This window comes from Herpailurus yagouaroundi, unplaced genomic scaffold (genome assembly GCF_014898765.1).
Source record: "Herpailurus yagouaroundi ecotype Mexico unplaced genomic scaffold, PumYag 161, whole genome shotgun sequence".
Classification (NCBI taxonomy): Eukaryota; Metazoa; Chordata; class Mammalia; order Carnivora; family Felidae; genus Herpailurus; species Herpailurus yagouaroundi.
This window is the reverse complement of record NW_024412402.1, coordinates 3,324,187-3,343,057: the sequence shown is the minus strand read 5'-3', so window position 1 is coordinate 3,343,057 and position 18,871 is coordinate 3,324,187. Positions and strand designations below refer to the sequence as shown.

General features: G+C 38.7%; 1 protein-coding gene across 5 annotated transcripts in view; it reads left to right on the top strand.

Moving 5' to 3' along the window:
• ARHGAP20 (Rho GTPase activating protein 20) overlaps positions 1-18,871 on the top strand; it is a 130,311-nt gene that overhangs the window by 91,958 nt on the left and 19,482 nt on the right. For all 5 annotated transcript variants that reach the window (XM_040482927.1, XM_040482925.1, XM_040482924.1 and 2 more), the window contains 5 exons: positions 958-999; positions 1,902-1,986; positions 5,109-5,186; positions 7,962-8,028; positions 10,490-10,678. In XM_040482927.1, coding sequence (XP_040338861.1) covers positions 958-999; positions 1,902-1,986; positions 5,109-5,186; positions 7,962-8,028; positions 10,490-10,678 — 461 coding nt within the window. The remainder of the gene's footprint in view (positions 1-957; positions 1,000-1,901; positions 1,987-5,108; positions 5,187-7,961; positions 8,029-10,489; positions 10,679-18,871) is intronic.

Sequence of the window (18,871 nt, the reverse complement as noted above, 5' to 3'; positions counted from 1 at the left end):
CTGTTTAAGAAAGGTGAATACATCAAAAGGTTGTAAAGAATTGTGGGAGATGGAAATTGTATGGTCAGTGGTAAAAGAGATGTCATACACTTTCTGATAACTGATCTTAGGAGGTTGCGGGTGGACAAAATTGCTAAGCAACAGAGTTAGAAACAAATTACAAATATTTTTTAAGTGTATTTTTCTGGAACAGAAGAACTAGGGTTTCCAAGTTTGTTAAGAAGATTAGAAATATGACTTTACAAGATAGTGAGTAACAAGACCATATAGAAATAAACATTGAATTATTTCTTAGCTTAAGAATTAAGCTAAGCAATAACTTCAGAAAAATTATTAATAACGATTTAGTTGTAGACTAATTGATCTTAGAAGATTATAGTAATTAAGGATATGTTTTATGAGAACCAGTTTGCTAAATTATGCTGTTTACATGTGTAAATACTTCTTTTCCTGACAGGAAACTGGTTTCTGGCCCAAGATATGTCCATCAATATGCCAAATTTCTCTTTAATTGAGCATACTTTATATTTGTGTAACAATTAAAGCTGCAAAAACACTCTGAGACAACTAGCCCCATTTTACAGATGTGGAAACAAGCTTAGAGATGAGAAGTGATTTGCTCGTGATCAGATAGCTTGTGTATGTTTTTGACCAGCCAGGTGTTTGGATTCCAGATCAAATTAGACTTATACTTGCAAAAAAGCCATAAAGTGGAAAGTGGCCCTGTGTTGGATCTACTCAAGAGGTTTTAGTAAAACTGAACTCGACCGTACAGTTTTTCCTGGTGGGGATTTTCCGGCCGAGGACTCCCCAGAACGCAGCTCTGTCAGAGTTGTGGGAGTATGTGGCTGCCCCAGCGACAGGCCACTGATAGTTCGTCTGGAACGACAGTCTCAGATATGTTAGCATAAATGTGTTGTGTGTTTAATTTTTCTCTCCTATTTTCTTTGATTGCAGTTCTCCAGAACAAAAGGACAAATGGCTCTCTCTCCTTCAGAGGTATTGTTTCCATGTGCATAATTTTTAATCTTTAACTTGTAGTTAAAAGAATTAAATTCTTCTCCACAGAGATATACCCCAAGCTATTCCCCTTTTTCTTAGTAGAAATTATTCATTTGTCCTCAAAATAAACTATTGTGTGAACTGTACACCAGCTACTACTTACTGTAAATAATCTCTTCATTACATGTATTCCTTACTTCCTAAGAGGGAGAACTGAGGTCTGGTTAGATCATTCTAGACAGAAATTAGTCCATAATCTCTCGCATCTCCCGAGCCTACCATTTGGAGCTAACAGTTTCCTCAAAGCGTGTATTAAGTTTCCAAATATGGGGGGTTCTCTGAGCCTGAGAAATTGAGTTCTCAGAACTCAATTAGGATCTCCACCTTTGAGCATACAGACGAAAAATGGTCAACTTGAGGTTCATCTCTTATTTCTATAACCCTTCCCTCCCTTCTCCCCTCTCTGCCTTCCTAAGGGAAGATATACACTCAACAAGAGAGCTAAATGAGAATTAAAAGGCCACTGTCTTAGTTTGGTGCAGTAAGGTATTATATATGTTACTGTACTTGTCAGTAAGATTCCGGGCCTCTCCAGAGAAGGTAGGAAAACTTGGAAGATAAAACACCCAGAGGTGCCTAAACCTGACTGTGCTCCTCAAACCTCAAGTGAAATAGATCCCCCATTCGTTTTGTGCCTGTACCTAATGTCCTGAGAATTTTTTTTAATGATCTTTCAACCCATAATGCAATCAGATTCTGCCGAATCTTTCCATCTGTCTTTTAAAAAATAGCATATAAGTATACTGAAAATATTAGCAAAATAGATTGATTTTAAGATAAGCCATTAGCGAAATCCATCTGACTCAGTGTTGTTTTGGGTTGTCGTTGCTTTTGATTAGATACATCAATCTAGAGAAAGAGAAGGACTACCCGAAGACCATTCCCCTCAAAATCTTCGCCAAGGACGTTGGGAATTGTGCCTACGTAAGTGTTTCTAAGCCAGAAAATTAAATTCCAACTCCCTGCATAAAGCAGAGCACTGTGGATAAAACCAGAGACAGGCAAACAGACAGGCTATGTTTGTGCTATGGCAGGTAGGCATTTAGAAGTACCGTTGTGGGGAAAATGCATTTTTCTGGGTATATGTATGTCTTTGTATATGTGAAAAGTAAACCCTAGAGAAAGAGAAGCAAGAGAAATTCCTATTCGCAACAGTGTTTAACATTTACACTTGGAAAGAATATTGGTTGTCAGATATCTCTTTCCTCCCTCTGACATTAATGTTTCTCTGGATCCTTTCAGTAGCAGCTGCAGCAGCTTGTAGTAAAGCCATTTCCACAAGGATGTATTTCCTATTAGTATTAAGCAATTTTTTCTAACCTGTCACTTCTTAAGTAGAAGGTGGTTTGAGTTTTTCATTCTCTGAGTTTTTAGGGATTGAATCCATTGGCTTAATAAATGTATGAGCTGGGAGAGATGACATTTTTAAGGGATCAGCATGTTCCTACCCACAGTTTTTATCATATTGGTCAAATAAAAATTAAGTCTACTTATCCCTCGTTATTATGTAGAATTTGATGACTAAAAATAGAGAATGAATGCCAAGATGTTATCAACAACGAATAAAATGGACACTTGTGGATATTTTTATGACATTGTGCATTGCCATACTTCACAACAACTCTACATCACACTGGAAAAGGATGTAGTACAAGATAGTTATGCTTTGGCCAAAGGCCAATGTTATGCAAATGTTCTGACTTGAGTGCCAGATGTCACTGCTTGAGGGAAATACTCAAATTTTTAGGGTGTGAAACACAGAGATCTACTATAGCAAAGTAGCAAAAAACAAACAAAAACCCACCTTCTGCCGGTCTTGATTTAATTGTTGTGGCAATTGGTTACATTCATGGAAAATCCCCTGCAATTTTTTTTTTTTAACATTTTCAGTATATGGAAAGCATGTATTTGACAAAGGACCAGAGTCCCACTCTTTTTTGGAAGAGAAGACAAGAGATGTCAGGTTGGGTGTGCTCTGTGTTTATCAGCGGTACCCTGGTTAACTCAACAATGATATGACACACTATCCTTTGCTCTCTGAAGTTGCTTCATGGCAAGAGTCTGCTCTCAGGGAGGCCCGGCTTCCAGAAAGAGTGATTGCCACCAAAATAGGCATGCGTGTATGGAAAACATTCTTTATCCTCGGCCTTTAGTTATACACAAACAGTCAGTGAATTCTGCTAACGTGGGGGGGGAGGGAAATCCACATTTTCATTTTTGTCTGGTTTTTTTATTTGTTTATTAGCCAGAGAGGACTGTCTGCCGAAATTCATTTGTTTTGTCTGCCACAAAGGCATGCAAGGGAAAACACACATCTTACAATTACTGGGTTTTTTTTTTTTATAATTACTGTTTTGAACATATGTCTAATATTAAGAAAAATCATTATCTTAGAAACCAGGTACATTGGGAGATAGTATTACAGGATAGATTGTTCACTTTACAAGACTTCATGAGAGAATTTCTTTAAAATTTAATTTAAGGATGGGTTTTTGGACTGAAAATTTTTTTTTTAATTTTTTTTTTCAACGTTTATTTATTTTTGGGACAGAGAGAGACAGAGCATGAACGGGGGAGGGGCAGAGAGAGAGGGAGACACAGAATCGGAAACAGGCTCCAGGCTCCGAGCCATCAGCCCAGAGCCCGACGCGGGGCTCGAACTCACGGACCGCGAGATCGTGACCTGGCTGAAGTCGGACGCTTAACCGACTGCGCCACCCAGGCGCCCCTGGACTGAAAATTTTTAAAGGCAGATGCCATTCATGAAATTATATCTCAAGTTAAAGCCCAGTTTGTAAAACATCTGTGCCACTCCGGTAGAAGACCGACACTGGGATTGGTGCTCAAAGCCCTGCCTGTTGGGTTCTCAGACACTTCTGCATAATCCTTGGAGTTACAAGGAGCACAATTTGAAATCAATTAGGAAACAACTTTAAGAGGCAGTTTGTCATGTTGAGTAATTGGCTCATAGCGAAAGAAAAACACTGTAATGGAAGGATAAGTGGTGAGTTGTCAGTGGATTTCACTTTAGCATTATTTTTATATCATTTTTATTTTTATGGGATTTTGTTTCCATTTATACTACTTATTTCTACCGTTTAAGCCCTATGGGGGACACAGCCCTCTTTGCTGATTCATCTGATAATTATAACACATAAATCCTACGTGCATAGTAAATATTTCTTTTTTGATAGCATAGCGTTGTCCTATATTTAAGTGTCTTGGAATTCTATGAACTCTATATAGATATCTCAAAATCTTGTTAATCCCTTTTCTGTTTGCTGCAAACTTTCTTTCTAAAGTAGTAACTTCTAAATGTAATTTAGCACAGAGCTATTCCGGATATCCTCTTCAGTAGCAGAGTTGATAACAGAATTGAGCTTTGTGAAATTTTCAGTTCTAGACCCACTGGTTTTAAGGCCTCTGCAGATTTCAACATTGGAAATCCCAGTAGCCACAGTGTTTGGCATATAGAAGGTGCTTCAAAGAATAGTGGTTTTAAAAATTCGAAACTGGAAATGTCTTTGTGTAGCCAGTTTTTATTCTGATTTTACCTCCACTTTTTGCTATGTGGAGAAAATGACAGCGGGACCCACACCGTGTCAAACCCGCACTGCGGAGCCCACGCTCAGGACAGTTCAAAGTGGCACAGCACTCTCCCTTCTTCGTGACGGGTTGTGTGAGGAACGCGATGCGTCGACCAACCGCTCTAGGTCCTTTTTTGTGGCTGGGAGGGTAGTCCATCTACTCTCTCTCATATGTAGTTAATCTTCTTTCTTTCTTGTTTAAGGCCTTCTGTTTGGTGAGCCCCGTATTCCTTATATTAAGAGAAATAGGTGTTTTATCAAAAGCCATAATATATAATGGAATGAAAGTAAATGAATATCAAGGGTTTGTTTTCTACTTAAGTCATGTGCTTTACGCTGTCAACACTTGAAATCGAGAGATGCCTTTGGGTAATCATTTCACAGTACTTATTTGTTCACCTGATTTAATACCCTTTATCACTATATTTCTCATTTCTTTTTTTTTTTTTTTTTCTGCAGTCTAAAACTATAACAGTAAGGAATTCAGATACAGCAAATGAAGTTATCAACATGTCACTACCAATGCTAGGGATAACTGTAAGTTACTCTCCTACATACTGTTAGTGAAAAGCAAACTTTTTATTCTTTAGGTTCATATAAATATTATCCCTTTCATCATAAGACAGCTGATTACTGGTAATACCGAATTCATGTTTTGTCCCCCCCAAAATGGAGGAAATAAGGACAGGAAAGCCTTACTATTAGATGCTCCTCTTATACTGCCGTTGTAAAACTTACCTGAGCTGGAAAGCATAGTAAGATTAGACTGTACTGTTAGAATGATAATAGCATGTGTTTTTATTGTATATGCTGTATACATATTCAGTTGGGGAGTTTTCTTGGTATCAGATTCTTTTTTTTTTTTTAATTTCTTTTTTTAACGTTTATTTATTTTTGGGACAGAGAGAGACAGAGCATGAACGGGGGAGGGGCAGAGAGAGAGGGAGACACAGAATCGGAAACAGGCTCCAGGCTCTGAGCCATCAGCCCAGAGCCTGACGCGGGGCTCGAACTCACGGACCGTGAGATCGTGACCTGGCTGAAGTCGGACGCTTAACCGACTGCGCCACCCAGGCGCCCCTCTTGGTATCAGATTCTAATGAGTAAGTTCTAACCTCCTTCACATGTACGTGTCTCTCTACGACTGTTCTTCTCTTCTCTTCTTTCCTGGTTCTTCTCCTCTACCTAATTATTCTATTATCCCAAGATTCCATCAGTCTTAGGATGGTGAATTCTGAAGGATTTGCTCTGTAGTAGAATTTATACATGAAGAACACATAGCTAGAATCAATTTTCACTGACTGCAGATCCAGAAGATGAGTTGGCTGGTACCTCTAATGAATTGGTGAATTGAAAAACAAGCTTTGAGAGGGGCGTTAAGGAGGACACTTGTTGGGATGAGCACTGCATGTTGTAGTAAGGGGATGAAGCACTGACTTCTACTCCTGAAATCATTATTGCACTTTATTGTAACTAACTTGGATGTAAATTTAAACAAACAAACAAATAAATAAATAAATAAATAAATAAATAACTTTTAAAAACAACAACAAGCTTTGAATCAGATCCTGGATTTAAAGAGCTTTAGTGTGCATCCCGCATCTCCCCTCCATTTTACTTTTAGCTTCTGCTTTTTTCTGTTTTGCGGGGCAAAGGTGAGTTTTTGAAATTTAATTAATGGAGAAGATTGGCGTGTTTGAGGATGAGGTAGGGAGAACACTGGAAAATCCTCGTCCTCTCCGCCCTGCCAGTGCATAGACCGCATACCGTGGGCCTTGTGTTAACGGGAGTGACTTTCAGAGGGACGGACACTAGAGGAAGCACTTGAACAACACCACTTCTTGAGTAAGATTGTCTACGAACATGAAAGCGCGGTGTTACTGTGCTGCAGCATGCCAAACGTCTTAGATGTGTCACAGTCTTCTAAGCTGCATTTCAATTCACTTGGACACAATGCTATCCTACGCCCCTAGGCACTCAGAGAAATCACAATTTAGGGTAAGAGATCTCATTTATTTTAGTCACATTTAATAATATACTTAAGATATGATTAGATTTATGTGCACTGGGTAAAGCTGGCGCCTCTGCATTGATTTTTAACCTCATGTGTTTATATCTTGGAATAGTTTAAGGGAAGGGAAAGGAGATTGATTAGTGACAGGATTCATTTTACTTATGCTTTTCCTTTGAGAAAAGTAATCCATGTCCTGAGACCAAAAATATTCCTATTCATTATAATTAGGAATGGAGGCTATTTGGTTATGCTCTTCTAATGGGTTATTGCATATTTTCAGATACTACAAAAAAAAAAAATAAAGGATTTTTATCAGATTGCCTGCCGTCCCTATTTGCAATAAAATTTTTTAAGTTGAGAATGGGGAAGGAAGTGACAAATAGGGTAGAGGAGGGGGCCAGAAGTAATTCTCCACACCCAGGACCCTCTATTATAAAGTCAGAACGTTGATTTTTAATCCAAAGATAAAGGCAAGAATATTGAATATTGCCAGTCTCTTCTAGCTTCATTTAGAACATTTGTCCTTTATCCTGTCCTAGAGGATGCAGCAAAGTCTATTGAATTTGGTATTTCTTTCAAGTGAGATTTTTAGTATTGCTGGGCTCTAATTCTGCCCGTGAACAATTTCTTTGTGTTCTATGACTGGGCCTATTCTCTAGAATTCTTGTCCTTTCTGTATCCAGGACTGGACTTGCCCAAAATAAAACCAGTGTAGACTGTGCCAGCCACCTATCTCCTCAAAGCCTCTTGGTCATTCTCCTTCTGCTCAGAAACTGCTGAGCTAATAGAGTCAGCCCTTTAGATTTCACTTTTTCATCACAGACACAGCATTGTTGTGGCTTTCTGGATAACGAGGATGTCTTTGCAGGGGCATGTTGGAGATTAAGTCCAGTATTTTCTGAGAAGTCCAGAGGCATGGCAGAAGTCAGGACTCTAATGAAGAGATCAGCCTTTTAGAAAACTAGGACATTTCTTTCTGCTTTGTAAAGGGGCTTATAATTTTACGTTCTGTGGGCTACCCATAACCATAAGGGCCTTCTTCCATTGCAGTCTATGGATCGCTGGTCATCACTAGGAAGAGAGGACAGGACTGCTGAGTCCTCTGCCAGGGATGAGACAGGAATATGGATTGTAGGAATTAGCATTGCCATCTTCAAAAACTGTATTCACCCCCATGAACTTGAACAGCATTTATATTGTCCCCATTTTTTCTCCAAACATAAAAATCCACCCCCAAAATATGTCCTTATTCAGTTACCAAACGTGACAGAATTATTGTTAATATTTTTATCTCCAAGGGCTCTGAGAGAGATTACCAGCTTTGGGTCAATTCTGGCAAAGAAGAGGCACCATACCCACTTATTGGTAAGTTTCTTCAAATATCTAAGATAGGATTGTGTTTTGATTATAATTCTAAGTGTCTATGAGAACTGGTCATGGAGTCCTGAATTTAAGTGCCATCAAATATTATATCTCATATAATATTTATTCATTCATTCAGTAAATACCTATCAACCATTTCCTAAGGGCTAGGCAAATAGTGTCTCTTCACTCAAGCAGTTAATGGTGTAGGTGAGAAGAGAAATGTAAATTTCTCTTTGTTTTTTTTTTTACTTTACAAACACCTATTTTGCAAACCTTTTTAAAATTTTTTCCATGAGAAAACAACATGTATTGGTATTTCTTTTCCCTATATATATTTTTCATCTTCAGTTCTTGAATTTCCTGTTCCCTTTCCTCCCTACTACATTGCCTCTGTGGAAGACCATCTGTAATCCAGTCATGCCTCTTAGCTGATCAGTGAGTATTCAACACCTGCCCTAGGCATCCTAAAGAAAAGGAGAGTAAGCGAGCTACTACTTCAGTAACTTTGCTGTTTCTCTAGACAGATTTTCCAGCGTTTGTTCTGAGGAATTATTGGAAGTGAATAGGTTACATCTCACCTTGTTTAAACCATTTAGCTAAAAAAAAAAAAAAAAAAAAAAATCTTTTTTGTTTGTTTGTTTTGGGTGTTTTGTTTCTGTTTGTGTTTGTTTGCTTTGAGGAGGAGAGCAAGGGAAGGACAGAGAGAGAGGAAGAGAGAGAATCTTAAAACCCTGAGGTCATGACTTGAGCCAGAATCAAGAGTCAGATGCTTAACCACTGAGCCACGCAGGCACCCCCGCTAAAAATACTTCTTGATCAGTAAGGTCACCCAGTGTGGTTTAACAGAAATAGAGCAAATAAAATAAGGGACAGTATCTGTAACAGATCTTGAGACGATAACAGTAATAATTATAAGGATGATAATGATTTCTGCCAATAAAAAAAAAAAAAAAAGTGCTTACTAGCTGCCAGAAAGTGTGCAGAGCATATTATATGCATTATCTCATGTAATCCTTTCATTTACCTGGGTGATCACTGCTTTCTAATTCAGGATGTTTCAAGTGATCTGAATAATCTAAAACCAACATATTCTCAGACTTAAAGTAAAGCAACCTGTCATGCACATAGCTGAGGATAAAATTCACTGCATTTGTTTTCTTTTTTAATGGTGTCATTTTTGTAAAAATCAGTAATGAGGTTGTGATTAAAAATCAAATAAATAATTGTTTTAATAAAATCTATTGATTAAAACTATTCGGATGGTAGCTTTCAGGCTTAAAACAGCTTCAAGCTTGATTGCTAACTCGCACTAAATAAATAAATAAATAACCAACCAACCAACCAACCAACCAACCATGGGACACGATTTAGCAGCGATTCTCCATTTTTATATTTCAGTGTGCCTTGGAAACTTTGGTTGTAGTGTAGCTGCTGGCTACTCGTTTTTTGGCCTTAATCCGTGGAAGCAGCTGTAGAGCTTGATATCATTGGAACATTGGTATTACATGCCTCTGCTGGATGGACAGGGAAGAGGTCACAGGGTGACATCCAGTGATAAATTAGAAATAGAAGAGAACTTATTCTCTGTACGTAAAAAAAAATAAAAATAAAAAAAGGCAGATATACAGCACAGTGGAACTTGAAGGTTTCAGTGAAGGAAATGCAACCACCGAGAAGACTAAAGAGCAATCAGATATCCAGGATTTAGTTTTTGTTTGCCATTTCCTCTTTGAATCCTGTTTCTGTGTTTCTAATGCCCCGCAGTCTTCCTTCTGATTATTGCCTGTGAACACTACCCTCAGAGGGCAGCAGTGGGAGGAAAGCATAAATCACACAAACCAGTCTTAATGCTCTGAAGTAACTCTGATTATATAAGTAATAAGAAGTGATGAAATGTCTTTTTCAGACAGACATCTTGTGTTGAATAATAGTGATGCTTGAAATAGTTAGTCCTTTGCTCTTACTATTTGAATAATATTAACCATTAAAGTTTACTTATTTGATCCTTATCGCTGTGTGATTTTTTAATCCATGGATTTAAGGGTGAGAGATGTCAAGGATTTGCTGAGGATTTACAGATACGGTTCGTGTTGAAGGAAAACTAGAATACCTTTAAATATTCTCAGAAGTGAACATAGGAAAAGTCAACATCATGCAACTCACAAGCTAATCTGTGCATTCCAAAGAAGATATTCTTTTAAGATTCTTTTCCCTTTGCTTTTTTTTCTCACCCCCCCCCGCCCCCCGCCCCCAACCACCTGCTTAAAACTACTTTGATAGGGCCACCTGCATTATGCTGTGGTCTCCAAGCGTAAGAGCGTGCATAGTGATCATTCAGTCAACAAAAGGATTCTTTATTCCCGAAGTCCCAGGAGCAAACTGCAGTGTGTTGTAGTATGTGGCACACATGTCCCCGGTGCCCGTCAGCCTGAAGTCTACATTGAGATTTTTCTCTGTGTAGGGCATGAATATCCCTATGGAATTAAAATGAGCCATCTTCGGGACACTGTGCTCCTGACACAGGGATCGAAGGACAGCAGCACGCCGTCCGGCCTCCAGGAGTCCTTCCTCATGGAGCAGCTGCCCCGAGAGCTGCAGTGCCAGTTCATCCTGAAGCCCAGCCGCCTGGCCACAGCCCAGCAGCTGAGCGGTGAGTTGCTTCTCCTCCTTCGTGGAGCCTGTTTTGAGCAAAAGTTTTTATTCTTGAAAAAAAGTCAGTACAAAGGCAGAGATCCAAACTTCCAGCCAGATGAGGTATTTTTTTTTTCTTTTGAATTTGCTAAGTGTTTTGAAGGGAAAGATGGAGTTTTAGAAGATAATTTTATAAATCAGCAGTAGGCGTGTACTCAGCAGTTAGCAGAACAGGCTGTTCCTTCTGTCTTCACTGTGCTTTTCCCCTTTAACCTTCTGCTCGCTGCAGCGTCAGAGGCACCGGGCAGTGGCTCAGGTCCTCACTGCCTTCTTTGTACTGTAACACATCGCCCTGTGTGGTGCCCCTAACTGGTCACATGATAAGAGGGAGTCCGTCAGTGACGGGGCTCCGGAGACTGTGGATCTTGCTGTAGATAAGTATGTGAAGACTAAGGTCATCTGCATGGCAATCTCTCCCTAGTCTGCTAATCTAATCTGCATTCCCTGTCAACGTAGCCATCTCTTTCACTCACCCCATAATACTTTAGAATGATAAAAGTGATCTTGAACACATGAGGCCCGTTACTTACCTGAAACCATGTTTGAGCTTTAAGCCCTCAGTCTGAAAGCTACGTTGTATGGGAAATAGAAGAAAATGCATCATACAGAAAGTGTGAGTGGCTGAGCAGAAAGTTGGTGCCGAATTTCTGTAGACACCTTTGTCCCTTTGAACCAGCTGGGGGATCGGGTGAACACGGCGACTCTTCTGTGTGCATTCCCCCACACAGGCACGTGCCCCCTGTCCCTCTGTGGTGGTGACCAACCTCAGACTTTATACTCCACTGAAGCCCTCCATCGGGGGCTGCGCCATCTTGCCAGCACAGCTGTAAAAGCCTAACCTTGCGTGTGCGCCGGCCACCTTCCCTCCTAGGATGGTAAATTGAGCTTTGGGGACTCCAAGGCTGTTTCCTCACACCTTTGGGCCATTTTGAAGGGGTATCATAGAGACGTCATAGTTTTCCATCCACTAAAATGTGAGCTCCGTGAAGGCAGGTATTGTGGTCTGTTTTGTTATTCTCAGCACCTGGAACAGTACTTGACATACCTACAAGTAAGTGCTCAATAAATATTTGTTGGTCTTTAAAGATGCAAAAGGAATGTCGCCTCTATAAGCTGAGAAGAATATTTCGCTCTTCTACCTTAATACTCAGGTTTTTCAAAATTATTTCTCTGTGTCCCTTGTCACTTTCATTTTAATTAGTTTGACCAATAATCAGGAGGCAAAAATCCTAAGGGTTTTACCCAATTTTGCCAGCGACTTGCTTAATTAAATTGTAGGCACTCTGTGCTTATTAATCCTCTGTTTCTCCTAATTGGAAGTAAGGATAATTGTGGTTACAGCTATAAGAGGATCAGAGATGGAGTAATTATAGACCAATGGTGCCAACAAAGCTGGGCATCAGAATCACCTGTGCAACTAAAAAGTTACGGTTGTACCAGTTCTGTATTTTTTAACACATAAGATTTAGAGCTACAGCTGCTTTGGAAACCACCAATTTAAATCAGGGTTCAGCAGATTTTTTCCATAAAGGGCCAGATAGTAAACTTTGCAGGTCAACAAACAAAATTGAGGAAATTATGTAGCTACTCATGTGACAAGAGAGAAAACAAATTGCCACCCATTATTATTGACGATAATTAATATATAGTAATAATTGAGTACAATTTCATGTAATACAGGTCTAGTAATGAGAAGAATTGAATTCTTTTGGAGGAATAACCTTTTGCATAATTGGAGCACCAAGGTCATCATAATTGAATGCAAAATGTTCTGATCTGTAATGAGATTTTATATATTTTATCGTCTTTGAAAATATCTTTTCACATAGGTAGTTCCAAGTACTACTTTCATTCTACTAGCATATAATTTTAGTTGCATATATTCCCCTCTTCGAAGGCATTTGTAGAATTTTGATATTTGTCTTTGAGCATGTCACTGTAGATGAATCACTTCCAATTGAAGATGGGGCAGAAGCTTCTCAATGGCACAGTTAAAGGATCTTGGGAATCTGGAAATTTCCTTTGCACTTGCATTGAGGTTGGTAAAATAGCACTGCAACTGTAGTTGGAGCTCAGAAAATATATCTGTTACCAATGTGTGTGAGAATGGAGATCTTGCTTCTTTAACTTCTGATAGCACAAGAAGGGGAGAAACAGCTTGACGTTACTTGTGATAAAGTGTCAGTTGTTTTCAGAATGAAACTTGCAGAAGTTTTATGTCTAAACACGTTTTTGCCTTGTAATTCATTAAGAAACATCATCCAATTTGCAGCAAAAACTAATTTCCAAAGCCAGTCACTACTAGAAAAAATCTTCCCTTTCATAAAAATTTCAATCTCAGCCGTGAGCTCAAATCTCACTATAAAACTTTACCGCTGGTGAGCCATTGAGCTGCTATGTGATAGCACTGGTCAGGCCAGTCAGCTTCTGTTTCTGACAGAAATTCACAGAAATGGCAATGGGTAAGTCCAGGAGAGCGAATGAAGTTTACTGTTGACTCTGCCGGTCCAGTAATCCATGATGGATGCAAATACTTCCCGTGCCGTACTGCTGATGAATTATACGCTGAATACCGCTGGATACTAAACACTTTACATTTTCACAAGCTTTGCAGATTTGTCAAATTACATCTTTTTTCTGGAATCTGAAGATTCCACTTGGGGTTGTACTGAATTATTATTAACTTTTCAAATTCTATGACAGCATTCTTACCTGTAGTTGTTCCTTGCAGACTGTTCAAGGCTGACGCCTCAGTCACTTCAAACGAGGCACTGACTTCTCAAATAAACAGCTGAACAGTATTGGTAACATCTGCCAACTAATCAAGAACCAAGGAAAGTCGCTGAAAATAATTTGCCTTGTTTTTTAGTTTCCTATTAATGTTACTCCGAATGTTCTCAACTATTCAAGCAGATGTTCTCACCAAAAAGGCTAATATCCTCAAGTGTAGTTTCTGTGTACACATCTCTTTGTCAGCTGCAAGCATACAAAATTTAAGCAGCTGACCCCTGGTAAATGGCCTTACCTGCATCAATGAGCCGCTCAGAAACGGACATTTTTTGGAGCCTCATTTTTGTTTTTTTTTTTATTTTTGTGAAGAAATTCTGCAATGCTGAGATATTTCATTTAAATATTCCACATTTTTCTACTCATCACTTTCTTCTGAGTTGGGAATATTGTGCTGAGTTCCTAGTGTGATTATGTCAACATATAGTATATTCTTTTACCACAGCTGTTATATCCTTGCATGATTTATTGCAATAACGCAATCATCCATACTGCTCTGTGCCTTAAAAGCTCAACACTAGACATGACAGGTAATAAAAAATTAAAATTTTACAGTATCATGATACCCAAGGCACTCAAAATATTATCCACATGTAAATGTGTCATTGCAGTTCGTTGTGTTGAGCAGCAGTGCAAGGCATCAGTGACAGCCCCACTGATGGCCTTTGTCACAACTACTAGGCTGCCATTGAGCATGACGTCAAAGCAGCCATGGACAGTACATAAACGAATGAATGTAGCTGTGTTCCAGCAAGAATTTCATATAATTTTTAGGTGTCACTGAATGTTGTTGTTCTTTTGATTTTTTTCAACTTTCAAAAATGTAAAGACCTTGAAAGCTGTCCAGAAAGAGATGTAAGGCCAGATTTGGCCCATGGAACGTAGTTTGCTCCCTCAAATGTGGAATTTTGTCAAGTGCGTTTTCCGCATCTACTGAAATGATGATATGACTTTAACTCTTCCTTTTGGTGATGTGGTGTACCACATTGATTGATTTGCCAATGTTGAACCATCCTTGCATCCCTGGAATAAGTCAGTAATGGTGTATGATCCTTCTAATGTATTGTTGACTTTGGTTTGCTAATGATGTTCTTGAGAATTTTTGCATCATGTTCTTTAAGGATATTGGCCTGCAATTTTATTTTCTTGTGTCTTTGTCTGATTTTGATATCAGAGTAGTGCTGGCCTTACAAAATGAGTTTGACAGTGTCCTTCCTCTTCTATTTTGTGAAAGAGTTTGAGAGGGATTTGTATTCCTCTTTTCATACTTGGTAGAATTCACTAGTTAAGCAATTTGGTCCTGGACTTTTGTTTGTGGGGAGGATTTTAATTACTGATATTATCACCTTACCAGTAACTGTCTGTTTAAATTTTATTTTTTTTTCTTAATGGATTTTATTTTTATTTTTATTTGAGAGAGGGTGAGAGAGCATGTGAGAGTGTGGAAGGGGTAGAAGGGGAGATAGAATCCCAAGTAGGCTCCATGCCCAGTGCAGAGCCCAATACAGGGTCCTATCCCACAACTGTGAAATCATGACCTGAGCCAAAATCAAGAGTCGGATGCTCAACTGACTGAGCCACCCAGGCTCCCCTGGTCTGTTTAGATTTTCTGTTTCTTCCATTATTCAGGCTTGTAAGGTTGTATGTTTCTAGGATTTTATACATTTCTCCTAGGTTTTCCAATTTGTTGGTATGTAATTGTTCACAGTAGTCTCTCATGATCATTTGTATTTTTGTAATATCAGCTGTAAGCCTCCTATTTCATTTCCGATTTTATTTATTTGAGCCTTCTCTTTTTCTTGGTGAGCTAGCTTAAGATTTGTCAATTTTCTTTATCTTTTCAAAGAAGCAGCTCCTGGTTTCAATGATTTTTCTCTTGTCATTTTAGTCTTTGTTTCATTTATTGCTCCTCTGATCTTTGTTATTGCCTTGCTTCTGATAACTTTGGGCTTTGGTTGTTCTCCTTTTTCTAGTTCCTTGAGGTGTAAGGTTAGGTGGTTTATTTTAGACTTTCCTGTTTCTTGGCATAGGCATTTATTTCTACTAATTTCCCTCTTAGAACTGCTTTTGCTGCATCCCATAAGTTTTGGTACGTGTTTTTTTGTTTTTTGTTTTTTGTTTTGACCCATGTTTTTCAGTAATTTTCAGTTTGTTTAATCTTCATGCATTTGAATTTTCCAGTTTTCTTTTTGTAACTGATTTCTAGTTTCATACCGTTGTGGTCAGAAAACATGCTTGAATGGGACTTCAGCTTCTTAAATTTGTTAAGACCACTTTTGTGGCCTAATATATGATCTCTCCTGGAGAGTTTTTCCATTTTCACTTGAGAAGAATGTGTATTCTGTTCTATTTGGATGGAGTGCTCTGCATGTATGTATGTGAAGTCCATCTGGTCTACCATGTCGTTTAAGGCTAGTATTTCTTTATTGATTTTTGGTCTGGATGGTCTATCCATTGATGTAAGTGGGGTATCCAGGTCCCCTACTATTATTATATTGCCATCTCTTTAATTCCACTAGGTCTGTTCACATTTGCTTTATATATTTATGTGCTCCTCTTTTAGGAGCACACAAATATTTACAATGTTATTTCCTCTGTGGATTGACCTCTTTATCATTATATAATGACTTTCTTTGTTTCTTATTATAGACTTTGTTTTTAAAGTCTGTTTTGTCCAATGTGACATAAGTATAGCTTCTCCAGCTTTCTTTTGGTTTACATTTGCAGGGAATATCTTTTTCTATCACTTCATTTTCAGTCTGTGTATGTCCTTAAGTCTGAAGCAAGTCTCTTGTAAGTAGCATATAGATGACTCTTATGTTTGTTTTTTTAATCCATTCAGCCACTCTGTGTCTTTTAATTGGAGCTTTTAGTACATTTACATTTAAAGCCGTTATTCATAGGTGTGTGCTTATTGCTATTTTGTTATTTGTTTTCTGGCTGTTTTGTAGTTCCTCTTTTCCTTTCTTCTTTTCAGCTTCTCTTCCTTTTGGTTTGATGGTGTTCTTTAGTGATGCCTTAGTTCCTTTCTCATTGTCTTTTGTGTATCTACTGTAGATTTTTGCTTGGTGGTTACCATGAGACTTACATACAACAGATTTATAACACTCTAGTTTAAGTTGATAGTAACTCAAGTTTCTAAAGCTCTGCATTTTTACTCTACCCTGCTGTGTTTTATGTTTTTGATGTCACATTTTACATCTTTTTATCTTGTGTAACCCGTAACTAATTATTATAGTTTGTTATTTTTACTACTCTTGTCTTTTAACCTTCATGTTAGCTTTATAAGTGATCAATCCACTATCTTATATGTTTATTTACCTTTACCATTGGGAGTTATATTTTTATATGTGTTATATTTTTATATGTTTTCAGCTTGAAAATGTCCCTTTAACTTTCTTGTAAGGCTGATTTAGTAGTGATGAACTCCTTTAGCTCTTACTTTTCTGGAAGACCATCTCTTCTTTAATTCTGAATGATAAGTTTCCTGTGTAGTATATGCTTCCTTGGAAATTTTTTTCTTTCAGCACTTTGAATATATCATGCTACTCCCTCTAGCCTAAAGAGTTTCTGCTGAAAAATCTAATAGTCTTATGGGGGTTCTCTTGTACATAACAAGTGATTTTTCTCCTGATGCTTTTAAGATTCCCTCCTGGTCTTTAAATTTTGGCATTTTAATTATTATGTGGTTTTGTGTGGGTCTCTTTGGAACGCTCTAGGATTCCAGGGTGTGGATGTCTTTTTCTTTTCACAGCTTAGGGAAGTTTTTAGCCATTATTTCTTCAAATAAGTTTTCTGACCCTTTCTCTATTTCCTCTCCTTTTAGGAATCCTAAAATGCAAATATTAGTTTGCTTGATATTGTCCCACAAGTCCCTTTACCATCTTTAGTCTTTTTTTTTTTTTCATTCCTTTTTCTTTTTGCTGCTTAGATCAGGTGAGCACCTCTGCCTGGTCTTCAGGTTCACTGATCCTTTCTTCTACTTCCTCTGGTCTGTTGTTGAACCCTTCTATTGTCTTTTGTTTTGTTTTGTTTTGTTTTAAGTTTGTTTATTTTGAGAGAGAGCAGGGGAGGGGCACAGAGGGAGAGAGAGAATCCCAAGCAGGCTTCACACCAGCAGTATGGAGCCTGACACAGGGCTTGAACTCATCAACCATTAGATCATGACCTGAGCCAAAACCAAGAATCAGACGCTTAACTGACTGAGCCACCTAGGCTCTACTACTGTGTTTTTTTAGTTCAGTTATGGTACTCTTCAGCTCTGTGACTTCTGCTTAGAACTTTCCTGTATTTTCTGTCTCTTTGTTGAAGTTCTGTGTGTATCCATTCTTCTTCTGAGTTCAGTGAGAATCTAAATGGTCATTACTTTGAATTCTTTATCATTACTTACCTTCACTTCATTAATTTCTTTTGAGGTTTTTTTCTTCTGTTTGTAATATCTTCCTGTGTTTCTTCATTTTGCTTAACTCTCTGTACAGGTTTCTATAGATTAAATGCTATGCAGCTACTTCTCCCAGTCTTTAAGTGTCGGCCTTGTGTAGGAGATGAACCTTAACATTCACCCCTGCCCTGGCTCTTGGTTGTCTCTGAAACCTTTGTGATTGTCCAAGCAGCCTGTCTTATTGTCAATAGCTCCCAGTAGTTGAGGGTGTACCAAGACCAGTCAGTGTTCCAAAGGGGGAGGATCTCACTCAGCACCTATATTTAAGCTGATTGGAAGCCATACCTCCAGGCAGCAGCTTTTAAAGAATGCAAATATATGTGGTCCTTTGGGACCACAAGCATACAACCTGCTGGTCCCTAAAGCCAGGCCATCTGAAGGTGTCCCCTGGGCAACAGTAGCAAAAGTCAGGGTTCCAGATAAAAGTATAAGCTTTCTGGGAGATACCGGTGATCTATAAAGAGGCAGAGGGGAAGTGCAAAAATGTATCCACCATCCTGTGTTCCCTGAGAATACCTTCATGGCCTCTAGATGTGTGCCAAATCAGAAGCTTGTCCCTAAAGCTGAATCTTCAGGACTGGCAAGTAGGCCTCGTTCACAGAAATGATGGATGGGGGTGTGTTTCAGTCTGCTGTCTTCAGTGCTCTGGGTGTAATAGTCTGCCAGGAACCATCTGTGATTCTTACAGTTTCATGAGACATAGGAATGCAAGTCACCGTGGCCTCCAGTACCAGGCAGTCATTGGGCATCCCCTGGGTGAAAGCCACAAAAACCTGTCAAAACTGGTCACCAGACATGTGTATCTCCAGGAGAGGAAGAGCATGAAAATGGCATCCACTGGCTGGAGCAAGGCAGACGGGGAGTGTAAAAACAGCACCTGCCCAAAAAAGTGGAAAAAAAGGAAAAGGGGAAAAAAAGGAAGGG